The sequence below is a fragment of the Xyrauchen texanus genome, chromosome 9 (assembly GCF_025860055.1).
Source record: "Xyrauchen texanus isolate HMW12.3.18 chromosome 9, RBS_HiC_50CHRs, whole genome shotgun sequence".
NCBI lineage: Eukaryota > Metazoa > Chordata > Actinopteri > Cypriniformes > Catostomidae > Xyrauchen > Xyrauchen texanus.
This window is the reverse complement of record NC_068284.1, coordinates 43,445,521-43,468,509: the sequence shown is the minus strand read 5'-3', so window position 1 is coordinate 43,468,509 and position 22,989 is coordinate 43,445,521. Positions and strand designations below refer to the sequence as shown.

General features: G+C 37.3%; 2 protein-coding genes across 2 annotated transcripts in view; both read left to right on the top strand.

The window, feature by feature from the left end:
* Positions 1–177: 177 nt before the first annotated feature.
* LOC127649597 (C-C chemokine receptor type 3-like) lies at positions 178–2,166 on the top strand. Its single transcript, XM_052134782.1, has 2 exons — positions 178–242; positions 354–2,166. Exon 2 carries the CDS (start codon positions 363–365, stop codon positions 1,431–1,433), a length of 1,071 nt encoding a protein of 356 aa, XP_051990742.1. The 5' UTR covers positions 178–242; positions 354–362; the 3' UTR covers positions 1,434–2,166.
* Positions 2,167–3,293: 1,127 nt separating this feature from the next.
* The window catches only part of LOC127649596 (E3 ubiquitin-protein ligase HECW1-like), a 72,916-nt gene continuing 53,220 nt past the window's right edge, over positions 3,294–22,989 (top strand). The window contains exon 1 of the mRNA XM_052134781.1: positions 3,294–3,384. Within this exon, the coding sequence (XP_051990741.1) occupies positions 3,340–3,384 (45 nt within the window). The 5' untranslated portion in view covers positions 3,294–3,339. The remainder of the gene's footprint in view (positions 3,385–22,989) is intronic.

The following is a 22,989-nucleotide window of genomic DNA, read 5'->3' as shown; positions in this document are numbered from 1 at the left end:
TTTGACTTGGTTACTCTGTCACTTCTCTCATTAATTCAAAATTTGCTTCTAGACAGTTACATACATTTTGAATAATAGATTGATGATGTCAGAGGTTTTGCGTAGTGCTGACAAGCTTATTTAAATGCCGTTTAGTTCCTTGTTCAGGATGCGTGAGCTGTTTTTCTTGGTAAGCCACAACTTGGTTGTATCAGTTCTATTGGGGCTGCAGAGAGTTTCACATTCAGTCATTAGAGATATCGGTGAGTAAACCATTAGATGATGTTCTGAACCTGATGCTTTTAAATGAAATTGTACAATAACAGAGATATGTTGTGAGCTTGATGTCTATTTTTTTTTCCATTAATCAATAGACCATCATCATGACATCAGAGTATGATGAGGAATATAACCTTGACTTTTTTATAAATTTGTCAAATGTGACGACAAATCCAGAATATGTCAGAGATGAACAGGTTGTGTTCTGCGGGAAAAGCGATGTCATCCATTTTGGTGCAGCAATTCTCCCGACATTCTACTACATAAACTTTTTACTTAGCTTGTTGGGGAACGGGCTGGTGCTGTGTATCATCTACAAATATGAGAAGCTTAGCACAGTCACCAACATATTCTTACTTAACCTTGTCATCTCAGACCTGGTCTTCGCATCTAGTCTCCCATTTTGGGCAGTGTACCACAGCTCTGAATGGATCTTCGGCAGTACCCTGTGCAAGTTGGTGGGAAGTTTTTATTCCATCGGCTTCAACAGCTCCATCCTCTTCCTTACACTCATGACCTTTGACCGCTACCTGGCAGTGGTCCATGCCGTCACGGCAGCCAGGCACAGGAGGAGAGCATATGCGGTTGTATTGTCTGCTGTCGTTTGGGTGCTCAGTGTATTGGCTAGTATAAAGGATATCATTCTTCACAATGTGAGAGACAATCAGGACAGTGGTATGCTGTGTGAATTGACTGGTTTCTCCCAGAGTGTCCTCATAAAGTGGGAGCTGCTTGGGTATTATCAGCAGTTTCTCCTTTTCTTCTTAGTGCCTCTGGCAATCGTCTTGTACTGCTATGTCCGCATAACCATCAGAATCATGTACACTCGCATGGTGGAGAAGTACAGGGCAGTCAAAGTCATCTTTGTCATCATCTTCACCTTCTTCATCTGCTGGACGCCTTACAACGTGGTTATCCTAATACAAGCGATCAAGACGTCCTTTGGAGACCAGATGCAGTGTTCAAATGCCCTTGACTATGCCCTGTACGTGACACGAAACTTTGCATACTTATACTGTTGCATCAGCCCTGTCTTTTATACCTTTTTGGGCAAGAAATTTCAAAACCATTTTCTGAAACTTTTGGTCAAGCGTCTGCCATCTCTGAAGACACCTGTACTGTCAACACAAAGCAGTAAAAGTACATCATTCAGGAGCCCAAACACTGATTACTGATATTTTTCAGAAAGTGTGACCATGGAGGATGTGGTTAATTTTTAAAGTGACAACTTTGTACCATTTTGTATTAAAATTGTTACTAAGAGGACAGAAAAAGGAACATTTAAATTTTTGTAAAAAAAAATAAATAAAAATAAGAAAACATCCAAATTGCAATATTTGCTTTGCTTTTTTTTTTTTTTTTTTTTGCATAAATCATTATATGAAATAATTTCCGCAGGTATAGAAAGAATGTTTTATAATTCATTTAAGTCCATTTGTACATACTCATTCACACATCTTTCCAGACATGGAACTTTGTTGTTGTTAAAATAATAATTAAAAAATATTTAAAGTTGAGTAAAGAAAATAACAAAAAGCATTTTTTTGTCATTTGCTTCTGTGATAAACGGTTATTGCAATATAATGTGCATTGTGTAAGCCTTGACTTAGTACTAGATGGTTTCTTGTGCAATGTAGCATCAATGATTTTCAACTTACTTATGTGTAGCTTAATATTCTGCATGGTTTTTGTGCTGAACTTGCTGAACAGATGGAGTTTTTAAATATTGATAATCTGAGTTCTATAAGTGGGGTAAATTACTAATTTTACATCGCTGTTCAACTGCTTACAAATTGTAACTCCCTGTCTTGCAAAACACATCCTGTCTAATTGACACTTATTGACATCCAATGTTTATTTTGAGTCTATCATTGTGGTCTGTGGCCTCCCTATCTGCCATAAATAAAATGTTTGTGCATGGAAAATAAATATTTCTTATTAATCTGCTTTCTATAAATGGATTGCGTTTTTTTTTTTCTTTAAACAGATGTCAGGAAAACTTATTCAAACCAAAAGATGCAAAGGAAAATATACCAATACAAATATTGCAAGGAGAGATTATGCAATACTGTAACCTTAACTCTATTGGAAATATCTCAAATCCCCCACCTACAGCAACACAGAAAGTGCCACAAAATAGAAAACCCAACCTTTAAAGAGACACCTTAGTTATGAAACTTCTCACACTTTTATCCGGGGGGCAATAAACATAACAATTCTCAAGAGCAATTTTTGAAGGGGACACCAAGGGGTTTTTTGTTGTTGCCCCGTTTGCATTTGTATTATTTTATTTCTTAAACAATTATTTTAAGAATATATCATTATATTATTTACAATACACATATTTTAATGATATTGACAACCCTCAGTTAGACCCCCCCTCTGATTTAAATAATATAATCTTACCTTCTAGTTTGTCTATATACCTTGCTTCTGTATTAACAAAACATTTCAATTAAAAATACAATTTAAGTGTCTCCAAAACACTGTTTCCCAGGAATCCTAGTTCATTGACATTATCACCTCCTAGATACCATTCACCAATCCCAGCCAAACATTTCCAGTCACAGCCAATCCCATCCAACCCCAACCATCCATTCAGCCAATTACATCCAGTCAATATCCAGCCATCCAATCTGCATCCACTCATATCCAGTAACCACAGGGATATTCAATCAGCATCCAATCACAGCCAATCACTATCCACTGCGTCAGCGTGCGTACGTAAGCGGGTGGGGTGGAAGGGGTAAACGCCCATTGTACCAAAGGTCCTTAGTTTGTTCCTTGGAGGCAGCGGATGCCCTAACCCCGCCCCACCCCAATCATAACATATGGAGCCTGTAAGGCTGAGTATCCTGTAAGGAACAATCAGAGGCACCTTTCTACCATTGCGGGCGTAAACACGGTCGTAACGGGAGGGAGAAAAAAAATCAATCTGACGGTGGGTTTCCATTGGTTACAGGCTCCTGGTACCCAGGAAAGAGAATGTAGCATCTCCTGTCCGTGGTAGCTTAGCAAACAGGGGAAATGTGAGGAAAGGGCGGCTGTTGTGCGGGTTAATATGGGACGGATGATGGCCATATGAAGCTGAAGGTGATGATTCACCGGCAGGTGATACTGACCCAGGTAAGCGTGGGTAGATTTACTCTAATATGCTGTTTACCAGAGGGGATTTGAGATGTATCTCGCCCTTGTTTATTTGACGTTCAGTCAGTCGCGGCCTCGCGCGTCTTTGTGTGGTGGCGCGCGCGCACGTCTTCTGTGTGTATGTGGTTCGATGAGCATCCTCGAGATTAATACCTGAACCACCACCCCATCCCAAGCCCATGACCCTAAACGTGCACCCTATCCTAAAATCTACACTCTAACCCTAACAGTAGTTCTTAACCTTAAATCTCATTCTTAGAACGAAACCCCAAATCTAAACTAAAAAATGAAGCTGATCTAAAATGAATTGTTTAATAGTAGTAGTAATGTTATGGTTAATTGCACGCTATGGCAAAAAACCAAAACAGTCATATTCTCGCCGCAATTCGCATGAAACCTATTTGAATAATGATGCCCCTTAAAAGTAATCTAGTAATACCTGAACATATGAATAGCATATTTAAGTTACAAACCAATGTCTCAGGTTTGAAAAGCCTGATTTTCTGTGTTTACTATTTGGGGACATGTGTTCATTACTCAAGGGTTGTTAAGAGCAGAAATCATTAAGATGAGGAGCATAGATGGGGTAAAGTATTACTGATTCACCTGGGACCAGCAGTATATTGATCCACTCTATAAAATCATCACCAAGGATGGAAAAGCTTCAGAAGAGGGAAAAAAAGGCCATGTTACTTCTAGGCAGGAGCTACTTCACTTGATGGCATGGAAGGTAATCGGTAAAGTGGCTTCATAAGCTTTAAGTTGGCCTATACATTAGGGCTGAATGAATTGTGATTATTTAAAAACAATATTGCGATTTGAACAATTGCGATATGATTAATAACATTAAAAAGAACCAGACTAAATAAATATAAAATACAGTGAAACATAGATAGGAAAAGGAAATAGATTTACATTGTGTCTGTTCACTGTGTAGTTGTTTTTGTCCACTTTGTGATAGAGTCTCAATTATTTTTTGGAATCTAGTAATAAGTTGTTATTAAGACATTTTTACAGAAATATATCTTTGTATAATATTAACAGCAACAACAAAAATAATAATGATCTTCATTATTATTGTTGTTATAAAATTACAAATTTATGTAATCATTTCTTAACTTGCTTTTGTCATTGCGATTGGGGTCCATAAATGGATAGTTCACCCAAAAAATGCCGTCCCAGATGTGCATGACTTTCTTCTCGTGAACACAATTGAAGATTTTTAGAATTATGTCTCAGCACTGTAAATCCTTACAATGCAAGAGAATGGTGTCCAGATCTTTGAAGCTCAAAAAAATCACATAAAGGAAACATAAAAGTTATCCATAAATCACCAGTGGTTAAATCCATGTCTTCAGAGGTGATATAATAGGTGTGGGTGAGAAACAGATCAATGTTTAAGTCCTTCTTTTAAGTCCAAATCTCCACTTTCTTTTTCACAATTGGGGCCTGTTTAGTTTCACTTTTATATGTGAAAGTGAAAGTGGAGAATTAGATCTGTTTCTCACCCACACCTGTTATATTGCTTCAGAAGAAATGGATTTAACCACTGGAGTCATATGGATAACTTTTATGTGATTTTTGGAGCTTCAAAGTTCTGATCACCATTCACTTGCACTGTATGGACCTACAGAGGTGAGATATTCTTCTAAAAATCTTTGTTTGTGTTCTGCGGAAAAAAGAAAGTCATACACATCTGGGATGACATGAGGGTGAGTAAATGATAAGAGAATTTCCATTTTTGGGTCAACTATTCCTTTAAGCATTTATTTTGGCAGAACATTAAAAGAAGACAATGTATTTGGACAGAAATGCTCTCATTCACTCTTCTGTCCAAAAATAAAAGGGTGTTATGAGGTTACTTTATATTTGAATTCTAACTTTTAGCAGCCAAAAACTAAAAAAGCATTATTTTTTTACTTTATATCTAAAATGTCTCTGTACCCTACAGTTTTGTAGTGTGCACATACACCGTGTATATACAGCCATAATTTAGCACAAGTAGTATGGTAAAATTGGCATGCTGCACAAGTCTTTGTTTGTAGCTTGCTAGCCTGCTTAGCATTGCTTATTCATTCTTATTCACATTCATCGTATTATCCTTTGCCATTTTACCGCTTCAGGTTTTTCCGCTTTTCTACTGTTTCAACTGCATATTTTACAGCGCGCACCCTTTTCTCTCGTTTTTTTATTTTCTTTGTTCCCCGCTTGCCTACTTCTCGCATCTCGACTGTGTGCATTCGTTTTCTCCACTCTTTTAAATGGATTATTGCTTCAATCTCAAACATCTGCTGATTAAGAACCACATCGATCTCAAACCCTCGCAAGAACAACCATAACAACAACTAACAATTGTGGTAAGTCATGGCATCCGCTCATGTTATTTCTTCCTGCGTTGCATGCCACATGTTTACTATAGCTTCTTCCTTCAGCATTGAGGTATTCACATGTGATAAATGTAAGGAATTAGGCTGACAGTGAAGCTTAATGAGTTAGAGACATGCATCTGAACGTTAGTGTAGGTCAGAGAGAGAGATTAGCCAGTAGATACTGTTTTCGGATGCGGTTTGTACAGCGAGCAACAAACACACTTTGGTTCCGGCTCTAGAGCCCCCGCAGCAGTGCATTTGTGTGATATCTTGGCGGCATATTCGCTCAGCAAAGCCACACCACTCTCCCGTTCCTGTTAGGGTTTCCAATTGATTCTCCCCACTCAGTGATGCACCCACTGAGAATCATGTTGAAAGAGCCTTAATAATTGGTGCTTCTATTGTAAGGAACGTGGAAATAGAGACTCCAGCCACCATTGTTAAATGCATTTCAGGGGGCTCAGTCATCTGACATCAGATAAAATTGACAAGTGCTGGCTAATACTCTACTAACGTAGATTTTCTAAAATTGTTATTCATGTCAGCACTAACGGTGTCTGGCTTTGCCTGTCGGAGATCAATAAAGATAATGTTAAAGAGGTATGAACTTGCAAAAATGATGTCAGATGCTGTAATATGCTCTGGCCCCCTCCCTGCTCATCGTGGTGTCTAGGTTTATAGTAGATTAGTGTCACTGAATGGCTAGATTTCTGAGTGGTGTCTGTAGAATAGCATGTGATTTATAGACAATTGGAATACCTGACCTGCTAAAGTGAGACAGACTCCATCCCTCCAGTGAAGGTGCCGCTCTCCTCTTTAGTAATTTGACTCATAGTCTTAATAGTGATAGTATTTGACTTAGGTCCGCAGACCAACTGGTTAATCCGAACGTCTGTTATCTGCCTTGAGACGTCACGCAGGTCACATAAACTACAACACATGGTGACTTTATCACCTAGATATTATATAGAGACTCTGTCTGATCCCCCTAACTACCAAACACAAACTTCTCACTAAATCATTTAGAAAAATGTATTAAGGTCAAACTTGAAAATAATAAAAATAAAAAATTGAAGATAAACACAATATAAAGTTAGGGCTACTAAACATTAGATCTCTTTCATTCCAAAGCACTAATTGTAAATTAAATTATTACAGATCATAGTTTGGATGCACTTTGTTTGACTGAAACCTGTCTTAAACTGGATTCATATATTAGTTTAGATGAATCTACTCCCCCAGGTTATTATTATAATCATGAACCTCAAAGGAAGGGTTAAGGAGGAGTTGTTGCTACAATTTACAGTAAGTTTTTGGTGCTACTCTGAAGACAGGATATAAGTTAAATTCTTTTGAACTAACAATTCTTAAAGTGACACCATCAGATCAAAAATCTATGTTGCCTTCACCCAGGTCGTAGTCTGGTTTCCTTGGTGAATTTGCTAATTTTCTATCAGATCTAGTAGTTAATGTAGATAGACCTTTAATTATTGGTGACTTACACATTCACATAGATAATGAAAATGACACATCTGGATTAGCATTTATCGATATTATCGATATTCTCAACTCCCTAGGAGTCAGACAAAATGTGACAAGACCAACTCATCTCCATAATCATACGCTAGATTTAATTCTGGCAAATGGGGTTGATGTTGACACTATAGAAATTCTACCACAGAGCGATGACATCTCAGATCATTACCTTGTCTCTTGTTTGCTGCGATCAGCTAATGTCACTCAATCTACACCACACTATCGTTCAAGTAGAACTATGCTTTCGACCGCTAAAGATATCTTCACTAATAATCTTCCAGTATTGTCTCACATACTCAGTAAGCCATAACGTCTAGAAGAACTTGATGTAATAACAGAAACTATAAATACAGTCTTCTCTAGCACTCTTCATTGTGTGCCCCCCCCATGTTCAATTCTACAGAGAAATGGAATATATGAACAATTTCAGTCAGGATTTAGGCCCCATCACTGTACAGAAATTGCACTTCTCAGAGTTACAAATGACTTGCTCTTATCATCTGATCGCGGCTGCATTTCTCTTCTAGTGCTTTTTGATCTTAGTGCTGCCTTTGACACAATAGATCAAGACATTCTCTTGAATAGGGTAGATAATTATGTTTGCATTAGTGGACTTGCATTAGCATGGTTTAGGTGTTATTTATCAGACCGCTACCACATTGTATGTGTAAATGAGCAATTGTCAAATCAAACAAAAGTTAAGTATGGAGTACCGCTGGGATCAGCTTTAGGGCCTCTGCTTTTCTCCTTATACATGCTTCCCCTTGGAGATATTATCAAGAATCATGGAATAAGTTTCCACTGTTATACCGATGATACTCAACTTTATATTTCTTCTAAACCCAATTCTCAAAATTAGCAGAAGGTATCAATTAAATAAAAAATTGGATGGCCAGAAATTTCCTTCTACTCAATTCCGACAAAACAGAGGTATTATTTATTGGACCAAAAACCTCTAAAAATGAGCCGCTAAAATATTATTTGACTCTTGATGGATGTACTGTTACGTCGTCTTCTACAGCAAAGATCTGAAGTGTTATTTTTGATACCAATTTTTCCTTTGAAAATCAAATTTCCAATGTTTGTAGAACAGCATTCTTCCACCTCAGAAATATTGCTAAGTTACAACACATGCTTCAATTAATGTGTTCATGACCTCAAGATGAGATTATTGTAATGCATTACTGGGTGGATGTCCAGCAAATTCAATAATCTTCCAATTGGTTCAAAATGCAGCTGCCAGAGTGCTGACTACAACCAAGAAATATGATCATATTAGCCCAATTGTATTATTACTTTGGCTACTAATAAATTTCATAATAATTAAAAAATGTTGTTAACTACATAAAAACTTTGAATGGTCAAGCTCCACAGTACTTAAGTGACATGCTATATTCCGTCACGTTAATTACGATCACAAAATTCTGGCTTGTTAATAATTCCAAGAATATCAAAATTCACAAAAGGAGGTAGATCCTTTTCATACTTGGCCCCTAAACTATGGAATAGTCTCCCTAACACTGTTCAGGATGCAGACACACTCACTCAGTTTAAGTCTAGACTAAAGACTCATCTGTTTAGCCAGGCATACACTTAATTTATCCATCAACTTACAATTAGGCTGCTCTAGTTTGGTCTGCCGGAACCAGAAACATCTATCTTGATCTCTAATGCTGCATAAAATGTAATGGCATGTACGCTAATATTATTCTATTTGTTTCAATGTCTCAAACTCGGGATTCATATCCCGAGGTTACTAGAGCCGGCCAGATCCAGCTCTGTTTCTGCTTGGTGTTGGACTCCACTACTTGACAAACTACAGCCAGTACTAGCCAGACATCACTTCAGTCTTTTGACTTCAGAGGATCTGATGCCAACTCCAAATGTAAGAAATCGGATACTTCATACGCCACTGCCTGAACATTGGACTTAGGATGGACCCCACTGAACCTCACCGAACCTCACCGAAATGACCTGCCAGTTGAACTGCGATGCACCTCATTGATCTCTGCCTGCATCACCTTTGTCTGTTGATGGACTACCATCTTGAAATGGAATACATAGACTATCATTTAATTGCCAACGAAAGCCTTCATCAGCCAACTAACAAAGGGCAATGCATCTACGTGAAATTCTGCAGTTAATCCAGGATGGACTTCAAAGATATTAGTCATTAATCTTTGTTCATAAGAAAAGTTTCTTTTGTTTTTAAAACACTGGACCTTAACGCTTAATTTACAAATGTTAAATAATGACTTGCACTGCACACAATATTGGCATTATATTCATGTTGTTTAGCCAGAGGGGAACTGGAGCCCACAGAGAGCCTGGTTTCTCCCAAGGTTATTTTTCTCCATTAATCTTATAGAGTTTTGTGTTCCTTAACACATCTGAACATAACTAATATCTACAAGATGACCATACCGATATGCTGCAGTGTACTGTACAGCAGAGTTGTTTCTCTGCAGGGAGGACATTACATACTTGTGATCTTGTTCGGAACAGAATTGTGGCTGATTCCGGTTTCTCCGTTTCCAGCTTCTGTAGGCCTCCGTGCTGTGTTATGTCAGTGCATTAAGGTTTTGGGGTTTCTGTTTGTCACACGTCTTAATAGGGCTGGGCGATTAATTTAATTTTCAATCACGATTTTGGCTTCCAATAATTATGAAAACAAGATAACTGAGATTATTGTGCCACATTCTGTTTCGTAATGTTGCTCTCGTTTTGTCTTGTGTTATAAGAGCCAAGATGATGGAAAGAGAGCCTTTGTTCATTTTTATATATTGGATAAATGTTTGGTAGGCTGGGCGATAGGAATCTTACAAAGAACCCGATGCCGACTGCGAAACTCAGTTGATCAACGATGATCAACAATATCGGAAATTGGCAAAACCATGGATCTGGGAAGTGACAAAATATGACGAGACTGAATCCAGTTCTCAAATTCCTTTGTCCAAATGTATTTCATGCGCGGGTCATTTTGCTCATCTACCCGCAACAGGCGGGCAACCTGTAAGACATCTCGGAGTGACACATAACAAGAAATGCTGTTAGTCACAAAGACATGTGGTTGAAGAAACCCAATTGTAATGCAGATCAAGGTTTGGGTATGGAAAGGAGGAGATGGGAAGTAGTGAGACAGTTCAGGTTAGGTTTTAATTTTTCTGCCTTAAGCACACCATATGCACTCTTCTCTGTGCTTTTTCTTAGTTCGAACAGTTCAATCAATAACACTCTCAGTAATCATAAACTTCTTGAAATCATAAACGTCTCGATATTTGGAAACATGAAACATACAGAAAACATGCCAACACTGCACTCTCTGCCTTCTCTGGTGAGTTTGGCTGTTAAGGTCTCTCTCCGCCATCACTGTAAGAAGAAACAGCTGTTATAAATTATGCCAACCAGCTTAACGAGCTACATCGATCTCTCTCTCCCACAAACAGACACATGACCACGTCCCCATCCCCATAACTATATTATATGTTTAAGAACAGACAAAAGAAAAGATGACAATGCTTGTGTAGTGCAGAAATGTACTCTTGGCATATTCTCAACCAACTTCTTGAGGCATCACCCTGGGATGCTTTTTAAACAGTATTGAAGGAGTTCCCTTGTATATGCTGCTGGGCATTTAGTTGCTCCTTTTCTTAAAATGAAATTCGTAAAATAAAATTTTAGTTTTGTAATTAAATTAATATGTTGGCATAATTGTATTTTTGTCTACAAATCTAATTTCAAACATTTAAGGACATGCCTTCATATCAAAAGATGTTTAAGATCATGAGACAATTTTCAGGCAAGTGATCCCACACTTTTGAACGGTAGTGTAGGCTATCTGTGTATCAAAGAAACAACAACGAAAGTGATTAAATCATAAAATAATAAAAGACATGTTCACCTTGAACCTAAAATTGAGTTTTATTTTATTTAGGCAGCTGTAACTGTATTACTAAAATGCAATACAAAAACAAATTCGATAAGAACACCCATTTAGCAGCATTATTTTGGGAACACAAGGGAATCCTTTGGGCTTTATTATTAAGATGATTATTGTCTTTACATTTATAATTGTCTTTAGTTCTTAATCTGTAGGCTATTAGTAATTTTTCACCTGGTATCGTTGACGGATGCTTACGTGATGGCAAATGGAGCCAATTAAAGTGCCATTTTTAAAGCAAAATCAATAAAAGAAAAGACCCTCGGCAGGGGTGTTGACGATATAATCGATCAAATATTTGTCCTATATCGCCCAGCCCTAAAGTGCACTACAACATATTTTATCTTATTTATTTTGATCTAATTTATTATTATTTATTATTTTGATATTATTTATTTAAATGTATATGTATTTATATATTCTAAATTATTTTATTTATTTATCTCTTTTTTCAATTGAATTATATTTAAAGTTCAATAAATGCATAATTTTTCCAAAGTCAATGAGTAATCATGTTAAATAATAGTGAAAACAATATTGACCAAAATAATCGTGATTATGATTTTTGCCATAATCGAGCAACCCTACATCTTACTATGAGCCTGATGCTCCACAAAATAATATATCTCATCCTGCGCGAGATGCAGACACAAACAGTGGTATTTAATGGAGTCTGCCCCCAGGGCCTTAATGATTATAATTAATTTATCCGTGTCAGTTTGATTGCAAGGTACATTGTAAAAGCTTCCTTTCAGCTGGTGATTCAATTTGTTTCAGCATGCCTCGATTCAATAATTTAGTAGGTCTGAATTTGCATTCCAGCTCTTTTCTAACAACAAGACGAGAGAATTAGAGAAGAGAATTTACATTATTACTAAAAAACATAAATTAAAAAAATACCCCAAAACAAGAGTGTTAGGGGGACAGTGTTAGAGAGTTTAGGGCCAGTTGACGGTATTTGCCCATAGGGCCCCATTTTATTTTATTTTCTTTGTACATTTTGTGTTTTCCATTTTATTTTTTCTGAATTCCATGTTTTAAAGTTTTATAACATTTTATAATAAAAAAATTGTCCAGTTAAAAGGAATTAATATCATTTTAATCAAATGAAAAACAAAACAATTATTTGTCAATGTACCATTACATTATTTTGATCAAATAAAGTGCTTCTACACAGATCCTCACAGCATATCCAAAATGCAATATTGGAGTTATTTATGTTTTTGTCAAATGCAGTGCTGCACAGCAGAGCATCACAATATTAATGAAAGCATTGATGAAAACTTTAATTCAGTACAACAGTATGGCGGAAAGCATGAATGAAGCTATTTGAGTTTATGGTTTGGATCACAGCTTCGTACATCATCAAAAGCAGTTCAATATGTCTTAAATTCACTTATTAAAACCGAAAAAAGGCTGAGATTAGGGCTGGGCGATAAAACGATATCAATATTTATCGCAATAAAAAACTCCAGTACAAAACAACAGTGCCGTTTACATCATATCTGATCTTTCTGCGCTTGAATATCCTTGAATATTTTTCTCAAGCACTGAAGAACACTCTTCGCTGATGCCCTGTCCCGGGCCTCACCCGCATCCTCTTTTCCCCACATGTGAGTAAACATGAGGTGTGTGTTTTCAGAGCGCCTTTATAAGTTTTTTCTTTCTAAATTTAGTTTTATTAATCAGCATGTTCCAAGCCTTTAATAATAAACAAATAGATGTGAAAATATACAGATGTCATCATCTCTGACAAGGATGAAAGACAAAACAATTACTAGTTTGTAGCCTAGTCTTTCTCACTTTGATGAAAATAGAAAAATGGTCCATTCAGACTTTTACATTCTCAAAAGTTTCTCTCTGGAGATACCCCTGAACCCCCATACAGTATCATTTCTCAGTCACAAGGGCTTCTATGCCCCCATACATGGATATAAAGAAATATGAATATAATTTGAATGTAAAAAAGAAAACATATATAGTCATTATGATTTAAAATGAACAGATCATCTTATAACATTCATATCCAACTGCAATATCCCAATGCAGTTTTGTAAAGACTATTTAGGATTTTGTTTTCTCTTCTTTTTTGGAAATTCCAAAAAATGTGCAATGTGCAAATGTGATTCAATATCGTGATAAATATCGATATCGAATGATATGAAAAAGAATATTGTGATAATATTTTTTGCCATATCGCCCAGCCCTAGCTGAGATTTAATTATATAAATGTATAAAGTTGTCTGCATGTGCTGTGCACTTCAAGTTTAATGCATGCTCTGCTGTCTGTAATCTATTACAAACACATAGCGCACGTGATGCTTATGTTGAGGTGTTATCAATTTATAAGCAAATTACTTCACACATTCCCTTTGAAGCACGCAGCACATTCAGACTAGGGATGGGCATTTTGGTCATTTTCTTTTTCTATTTGAGTACTCTTTAAGTACTAAATATTTTTTTTTTAAATTGATACTGCATGTCCATAATTTGACAAGTTCGAAGGTCCCCTGCACAATGAGAAAAAAGAAAAATGGACATTAAATATACCCAAATTAATTAAAATTAAAAGCAAAAGCAAAATCGAATCATGATATCATGATTTATCGCAATATATCGAATCGTGACATGTGTATCGCAATATGTATCGTATTGTGAAGTGGCTGGTGTTGCACATCCCTAGTTCAGGGTGACCACAGGGATTCCCTGGCCAATACAGGAGGCAGCTGGTGATATGCTGGAGGTCACCACAGGGCAGCACTATCATCAGCAGATCTCCAACTGTGAGGCAACAGGACTGATCTTCATAAAGGTTAATGAGAGGGCAGTTTACAACAGCAAGGCTCAAATGTAAAGATTTTTTTCAACTGGCCCAGATTTAAACTTGCTAGTGTCCTATTATTACATTTTTTGCAATGTATTTTTTTATGTGCAAAATCTATATAAATATATAGTTAATAAAAAACGAAATAACGTTTTTAAATTGGCAGATATTGCAAGAAAAAATATAAATTCTTTAAAGAAAAACAAATGTTTACATTTTGAAGTAGGCCTTGGCGATTTGGCTTCAAAAATTATTTCTCAATATTTTTCAGCCTATTGATGACATTCGAAATACATCTTGATAATTATGTATTTGTTCTAAATGTCTCAAAAGTAATTGTTTTATTCAGAGGAACCATCATTTCATCCAAACAGCTTTATAGCCATGTAGATTCAATATTTGAAAGGCATTAAATAAAAATCTAGGCATGTTTTTATCTAAAAACAGTTGAGGGTGAATGAGATGTAATCTTTTTCATTGATATGCACAATTACATTTATATTCCATATACAATGATACATAGTAGCTTAATAAAAAGCATTACCATAATTTTTTTGACTAAAATGTTTTTGTGAATAAACAAGGCGTGCAAAAACTACTTCACTCACTTATTTTTTGGAACCCAGCTGAATATTGTATAATACTAAATTATTACTGTGGGTGCGCAAGTCAAGTTTATTATTATAAAATTATACTGAATTATTATTTTGATAATTTGATTTGTGACATAGAAAATTGTTCTATTGACTTCACCTTAACCTGGGTCTTTTATTTGGACACTAAAATGTCTGTTTTTGACAATTCACAATGTTCCGTATCTGGTGAAACGCTGTCATCTTCTCGATTTCTGTTATACTGTGCTGCGTTTGTGGATTTGTATAAGTTGTTGCAGTTACATAAAGAAACATAAAGTATTAAAGAGACAAAACTTCTTGCAGAGGGTTACTGTGCTGACTGTTATTCACTGTTAAGCACAGCTAGCTATGATTTCGGAAAAACACTCTTAAGTATTTGAGAATTGCATCTCACTTTAAAATCACCACCCCTAAAAATATTACTGTTAGTAGTCGACACCACTAATCGCCTAGTCGGTGGTTTGACAACCAGTCGATTAGTTAACCACCCTGTAACATCCCGCGGAAACATAGCACATGTGGAGGCTTCGCTCTATTCCCCACGGCATCCATGCACAACTTACCACGTGTCCCGCCAAGAGAGAGAACCCCATTATAGCTACCATGAGGAGGTTACTCCTTGTGACTCTACCCTCCCTAGCAACCTGGCAAATTTGGTTGCTTAGGAGACCTGGCTTGAGTCAATCAGCACGCCCTGGATTCAAACTCAGTGACTCAAGGGGTGGTAGTCAGCGTCTTTACACACTGAGCTACCCAGGCCCTCTTCTCCACTGTTTTGAGCATGTTCAGCTCTAGGTTGTTTTGACTGCACGAGACAGCAAGCTGATCAACCTCCCTTATGTATTCAGACTCATCGTCCTCCTGGATGAGGCCAATGACAGTACTGTTGTCTGCAAACTTCAGGAGCTTGACAGAGGTGTCCTTGGCGGTTTAGTCATTTGTGTACAGGGAGAAAAGTAGTGGGGAGTGCACACATCCCTTGGGGGATGCCAGTACAGATCATATAGGTACTGGAAGTGAATTTCCTCATTCTCACTAGCTGCTGCCTATCTGTCAGAAAGCTGGTGATCCACTGTCAGATAGAGGCGCGAACAGAGAGTTGGTTTAATTTAGTCCAGAGGATAGCTGGGATGATGGTGTTGAAAGCCGAACTGAAGTCCACAAAAAGGATCCTTGCATATGTCCTTGGTCTGTCCATATTGTAGGAATTTTGGTATGGATTAAAGTGTCTGTGTACCTTCACCATAATATGTAAGATATTTTTATAATGGAATTAGCCGTGTTCGACCACCATTATAAGAAGGATAAATGACAAATAATTAGATTATTTGTCCAAATAAAATTTTCACCATTCAAATCATTAGACAAAAGCTCATCATATCCACTCACAATTTGTATGGTAAGGAATTATCTTTAATAAGGGAATTATGATTAATTCACTTATTGGGTAATAATATTCTCATGGCTTATTGAAAATAATATCACAAATATTTTAGATATGGTTCAAGCTTTGGAGCACAGATCTTTGAAAAAACGAGACGAGATTATTTATCAAAATATACCACAGTCAAATTATCTTTGAATACAAACAAGACTAGTCAAGGCTAATCTAACATAAAAAATAACTAACACATACAAAGATTGATACTTGATTCAGTCTAACTTTATTTGCAATCAGGCAATTTGAATTACAGTATATTAGACCGACACCAGTACATAAAGCAAAGTCTGGAGATGAACTTGCATTTTCTTGCATTATTGGTTCTTTGGCTCCTTGTAGAAAGTTTTTGTTGTTCTGTCAATGTTTTGGACCTCTGTTAAGATCATGGATGTCAGAATGTTGCTGAAATGATGAGGCAGGCTTTGAAGCAAGGCCTTCAGCCAGGAAGACTCGCAAATCCCATCACGTGTGAGTTGTAGAGCAGAGAGGCTTCCTCGGAACTTTACGTTCCAAGCTTTCCTAGACTTTACATTGAAGGAACTTGAATGGGGCATTGGAGAAGGCTACAAGCCACAAGGGCAAAAGCGTGGAGAATGAAGAGAGCTGAAGAGAGGCGAGGAAGAGCAAGAGAAAGCATTTGTCAGATGCTTTTGTACCATTGAGATTGGCCGCACTCCAAAGGTGTCCTTTTGGTCATTTCATTCTGAATATATAAAAAATGTATTAACAAATATTCCTGAAATGTAGAAAGAATCTCAACAATTGTAAATATGATGTGCTTTATCATGAATGGTTACCATTCTAGTAATATGACTTGAATAAAACAAGACTAGATATTATAATCATCAATTTGTCAGTTATAAGTGATTACAAATCACTACACAAGCTACAATCATTTGTGGGGGCCTGGGTAGCTAAGCGAGTATTGACGCTGATTAACCCTGGAGTCATAAGTTCGAATCCAGGGTGTGCTGAGTGACTCCAGCCAGGTCACCTATGCAACCAAATTGGCCCGGTTGCTAGGGAGGGTAGAGACACATGGGGTAACCTCCTTGTGGTCGCTATAATGTGTGGTTCTCGCTGTCTGCGGGACACGTGGTGAGTTGTGCATGGATGCCACGGAGAATAGCGCGGGCCTCCACACATGCTACGTCTCTGCGGTAACGCACTCAACAAGCCACGTGATAAGATGCACTGATTGACGGTCTCAGACGCGGATGCAACTGAGATTCTTCCTCTGCCACCCAGATTGAGTCATTACGGCACCACAAGGACTTAGAACACATTGGACATTCCAAATTGGCAAGAAAAGGGGAGAAAAAAAGCTACAATCATTTGTGTAAGATCAAATTGTACTATAAAAAATAGACTGTGTGTTGTGAAACAGCATAGAAACAGCATAGAAACAAGTCTTTTGATAGCTTTATAGCCCATAATACATGTATTTGCATTGTTAAAACCCAAGAAAAGTTAGCTTAGCCTGGATTTAAGAAGAGTTCAAAGGGATCCTTTCAAAGACCATAAGAAAGTTTTCAAGCTCTCTCTTGTCTTGATAGTCTCAGACTTCTTGGCATCAGCAGAGCATAGTCTTTAATTTATGACGTTGAGGATTTTTGGTTAAAAGGTTGGATTTTCCTGGACCCCCTCCCTTGTTTTGGGACAGTTACATTTTAGGCAGATTATCATTTATCTGGGCCATGCCAGACTTTAGGATGCCATTTTGGCAGTCTCTTAATTTTATGACTTTGAAGAATTTCCGGTGTTGTCTGCAGGGCCTCTGTATTATTCTCCTAATCATTTTTCTGCCTTCAGTCACTATAAGATGTTGCAGGATATGATGCAGTCCCATGTTGACTGCATCATACACAGACCTGTTTGCTCAATAAGCAAATTGAAGGGGATCAAGAGATGTCCTTCAGGTGGGTGAACGCCAGTCTCTCAAATTACTTCATGACTAGAGCAACGGGTCTGTAGTCATTAAGTCCTATTATTTTGGGTTTCCTTGGGACAGGGATAATGGTGGAGCATGTGAAGCAGCAGGGAACTTCAAACTGCTTCAGTGATCTGTTGAAGATCTGTGTGAAGATGGGGGCCACGTGGTCAGCACAGGATTTTAGACAAGTGGGTGAAACAACACAATCTGGTCCCTGTGCTCTCCTTGTCTTTTGTGTCCAGAAGACCTGGCACGCATCCCCTGGGGGGGGTTGTTGTATGATGATGTTTGTGTGAAGTAAAGGTCAGAGTGAGTGAGGCTGGGCTTTTCAAACCTACAGTAAAACACATTCAGGTCGTCAGCCAGTTGTTGATTCCCTACAGTGTTGGAAGATGGTGTCTTGTAGTTAATGTCTTTCAGGCCTCTCCACACTGATGCAGGGTCGTTGGCTGAAAACTTGTTTTTCAGCTTCTCAGAGTAGCTTCTTTTAGCCTCTCTAATCTCTTTTGTCAGTCTGTTTCTGGCCTGAGTGTACAAGATTTTATCCACACTTCTGTAGGGATGTCACGATGTGAATTTTTGATGGTATGATTATTGTCTGATAAAAATCACAATTTCACGATTTTTACGATTAGACTCATTTTCAGTAATTAAAAAGAAAAACAGACTACATGGTTGTTTTTTCCGGTTTTTTTCCCAAATTCTTACTGTTTAATAACCGTGACCATTTTAATCTTGAAATCGGGTAATCGCGACATCCCTACACTTCTGTAATATTTGGCCTGATGCAGCTGCCTGAGTTTTGCTGTAAACCATGGTTTGTCATTGTTAAACGTTAAATATGTCTTAGTAGGAATGCACATATCCTCATAGAAACGGATATATGATCAGTATCTGTGAGCTTATCCAGATTGGTGTCTGCAGCTACAAAAACACTCCAATCAGTGCAGTCATAAAAGGCTTGTAATTCCAGCTTTGCTTCACTGGTTCATCTCTTTACAGTCCTTAACACAGGTTTATTTTAACATGGTTGGCAATTAGAGGTCGATAACTAAGTTGGAAAGACAAGCCGATAACCGATTAATCAGCCGATAGTTTTTAAAATTTATACTGAATGACAAAACATTTAAAGTAGGGGTGCACCACTACCAATTCTTCTCTTCCGATTCTGATACCGGAAATCTCAGTATCTGTCAATACCGATCCGGATCCGATACCAGTGTTATATCTTTACATTATTGTGTGGAACAAATTGGGTGTACTCTTTAATATGTAAAGAAACACAAACCTCTAACTACACATTATTTCAATATAAATGTATAGCTTATTAAGAAAAAACTTTATTATTAACTAGTATACTGGATAATGTAGCTGCAAAATTAACAGTAATTCCAGTATGAGTCATCAGTAGAAAAGAATTTTTTTTTTTTTTTTTTTTTATGTTTTAACATACATCTGGACTTAAAAGGTTTCAGATCTCTTTGTTGTTCAATTTAGTTGTAAGACATCAGTACACTTCATTTTTTTGGAACCCATTCAATTTAAATATTGTTATAAATTGTAAGCAAATACTAATGATGATGATGATATAAATAAATATATATATATATATATATATATATATATATATATATATATATATATATATATATATATATATATTGTTTTAAATACAACAGTAATATATTTATGTCCTGCAATTTTTAAGTCCTCACGCTTTTAAAATTTACATTCCATGCAAACTCTCCAGGAATTTCTGTATGTTTCTGTTTTGTTGGCAAGTTCACAGTAGTTTAATTCACTTCTTATTCAAATTCTGGTAAAAAAGCACCTCCTGTGCCGTTCTAAATGCATATTATAAGTGAACCAAACTATTGAGCATCTATATCTGAGATGTTTGTGAGTAGCACTCAAATATTGTGCACCGCCGTGAAGGCTAATAATAGCCGCGAGTGTGTGTGTGTGTGTGTGTGTGTGTGTGTGTAAACGGCAGCGCCATTCACTAACGCACTGGTGCTGTGCGTGCATTTTATATATTTACTTATTAAACACAGCCTTTTGTTATTCAGAGAGCTATTGCTAGGAGTGGTGTGGCGTAGTGGGCTAAAGCACATAACTGTTAATCAGAAGGTTGCTGGTTCGATCCCCACAGCCACCACCAGTGTGTCCTTGAGCAAGGCACTTAACTCCAGGTTGCTCCGGGGGGATTGTCCCTGTAATAAGTGCACTGTAAGTCGCTTTGGATAAAAGCGTCTGCCAAATGCATAAATGTAAATGTATTGCACGTCTTCAAGTGGTTGATCACTTCACTTCTGGTGAGGGGTCTTTAATGTGAAACTAGGGCAAAATAGTGAATTGCAATATCTTATGCTTTTTTTAATGCTTCTATATGATTCAGTGATATTTTTGTTTGTATTTTGCGCTGTTACGCTTATTTATATTCTCCAAGAAACTCGTCACAAGCACACACACACACATACACACTCATGTGATCACTTGATGATTATCTAATCAAAAATACCTATTACTGTGAAGATACAAAATGTATTCAAATCAGATGCGTTTCTGATTTGTTTGTACGTTTCTCTTGACTGCATGAAGATATTTTTCTCAAATCTCTCACTACCTTTAAATTTACAACTTTGCTGGCTAATACATACATGGACTGGATATAAACTAATGCAAATAGATGGTAATACATTTTATTTAAACATTTGGGTAGGAATTTTTTTGTCACATTGTTCTAACTGCTTGAGATTAGCTTTAATGTTAGCGCCCTCTCAGGCTGGTCTGCAAACATACTGCTGTTCTTTACTAATGCAGCATCTATTCAAGAAATGTATTACTTTATAATGATATGACAACATGTACTGTATACATACCTTTTAGTTGTTGGTGTTTTAAATGTGCATTGTTCAGCTCCGTGCAGTGTTCCGCTGCATTCAACATGCAGTTTCACTTGTCAAAACAACCACCATGAGGCATCAGTTATAGTTTTTATTTTGCCTCTAGAGGGTGCTCTCATACTGTATAATGACAGCCTTTCCCAGCCGCTCCAGCAGCGGACACAACGGGGCAAAATTATCTGTGTTGATTTTTGCCGATAACCGATAGTTCCAGAAATCCTTAACTGTTCTGATTAATCGGCAAAACCGATATATCGGTCGACCTCTATTGGCAATGATTGGATGATGCTGGGCATTACTTTGAATCAGAATTAATCATGCACATTTCTGATGTAATGTCTGTATTGTCTCAAAAACATGAATAACCAACACTCCTGGAAACATAAACAATTGATTAAAAAAAATCTGACTTTATATTGCTTGGTATTATTTAAAAATTACATGTGTGGACATCAGTTTTTAGGAAAAAGATTTGTTCAATAATATTTTTTTTGCTTGTTTTTAGGTGCTACTAGTTACTAATCAAAAAGGGAAATGGAAAATACACAAAGCATTTACGCTCGGACCTCAGGAGGTTATTGTGGACCCTTAAAGTGGACATATTATGCCCCTTTTTACACAATGTAATATAAGTCTCACAGATCGTTTATTCTACCATGCCTTTTATACCCCTGTTTTGTAGCCCTGTTCCAAATGGGCTGTTTTAGTGTCTGTAGCTTTAAATGCAAAGGAGCTGTAAGTGGGCTGTGCCTTTCCTGCTTGTGCCATGGATACCCCGACAACAACAATGCAGGAGCTCGTCCAGATTGGTGTCTGCAGCTTCAAAAACAGCATTCAAGTAGTTCCAGCTCTATTTTTACAGTCTTTACTACAGGTTTAGCTGATTTATGTTTCTACCTATAGGTCAGAAGAAGATGAACCAGACAGTGATAAGACATTCTCAAAGCTGCACTAGGGACAGAGCGATATGCATCGTTTAATTTACAGTGAATATACAGTGATCCAGTATATTTCGGTCTCCGGTGGGGCATGTATAATAAATTTGTAGTACCTGCAATCCAGGGCCGAATTTCAGGCCCAGTAAGATTTGTATTATAAATGTACATTTATTTATGCATTTGGCAGACGCTTTTATCCAAAGTGACTTACAGTGCACTTATTACAGGGACAATCCCCCCGGAGCAACCTGAAGTTAAGTGCCTTGCTCAAGGACACAATGGTGGTGACCAGTGACCTTCTGATTAACAGTTATGTGATTTAGACCACTACGCCACCACCACTCAGCTGGCAAAAATAGCTGAGAATAATAATATGCGAGTTTGGGCATTGCTGTTCCGTGTCCGTGATCTGATCAGCCAGCTGTTGCTGCTCACACATGCTTGTGGAGGAATATTAACACTCACCAGAATAAACGAGGAAAACTCCCGCAACAAGTAGAAAGTGCTTCCAAATTAGTACAGCACATCTTAAATGTTGTTACATCTGTACACCAACTTTCATTGATGTAAAAGCATGTTCCACCGCCTCTCGTTTTCACAATGCGATCCGCTCTGAACAACTGAAAGCCTGGCAGATATAAAGCACTGTCTGAAATGGCTTCACTCAGCCAGGTTTCTGTGAAGCACAAGGCAGCAGAGAATGAAAAGTCCTTGTTTGTATGGGTAAGAAGTAGTTTGTCCGTTATGTTAGGTAGAGAGTGTAGATTCGCTAGACGAATACTCAACAGCACTGTTTGCTTCCCTCCCTTGCGCTCATAGCGCACTTGAACAACACAGCAGCACCTCTGACTTAAATGTCCAGCAAATCATCTGAATAGTCAAAAACAGGGAAAAGATTGTCTGGTATGTGCTGCCAAACATTCAGCAGTTTGTCCCTGGTAAAACTGATTGGAAAATTTTTACTAAATACCCTATTAGTAACCCTATTATTGGCCTAATTCCTTTAATTGTCTATGTACTCGTACGCCAGATGGACACTTTTGAAGCCTCTTACATCTCACG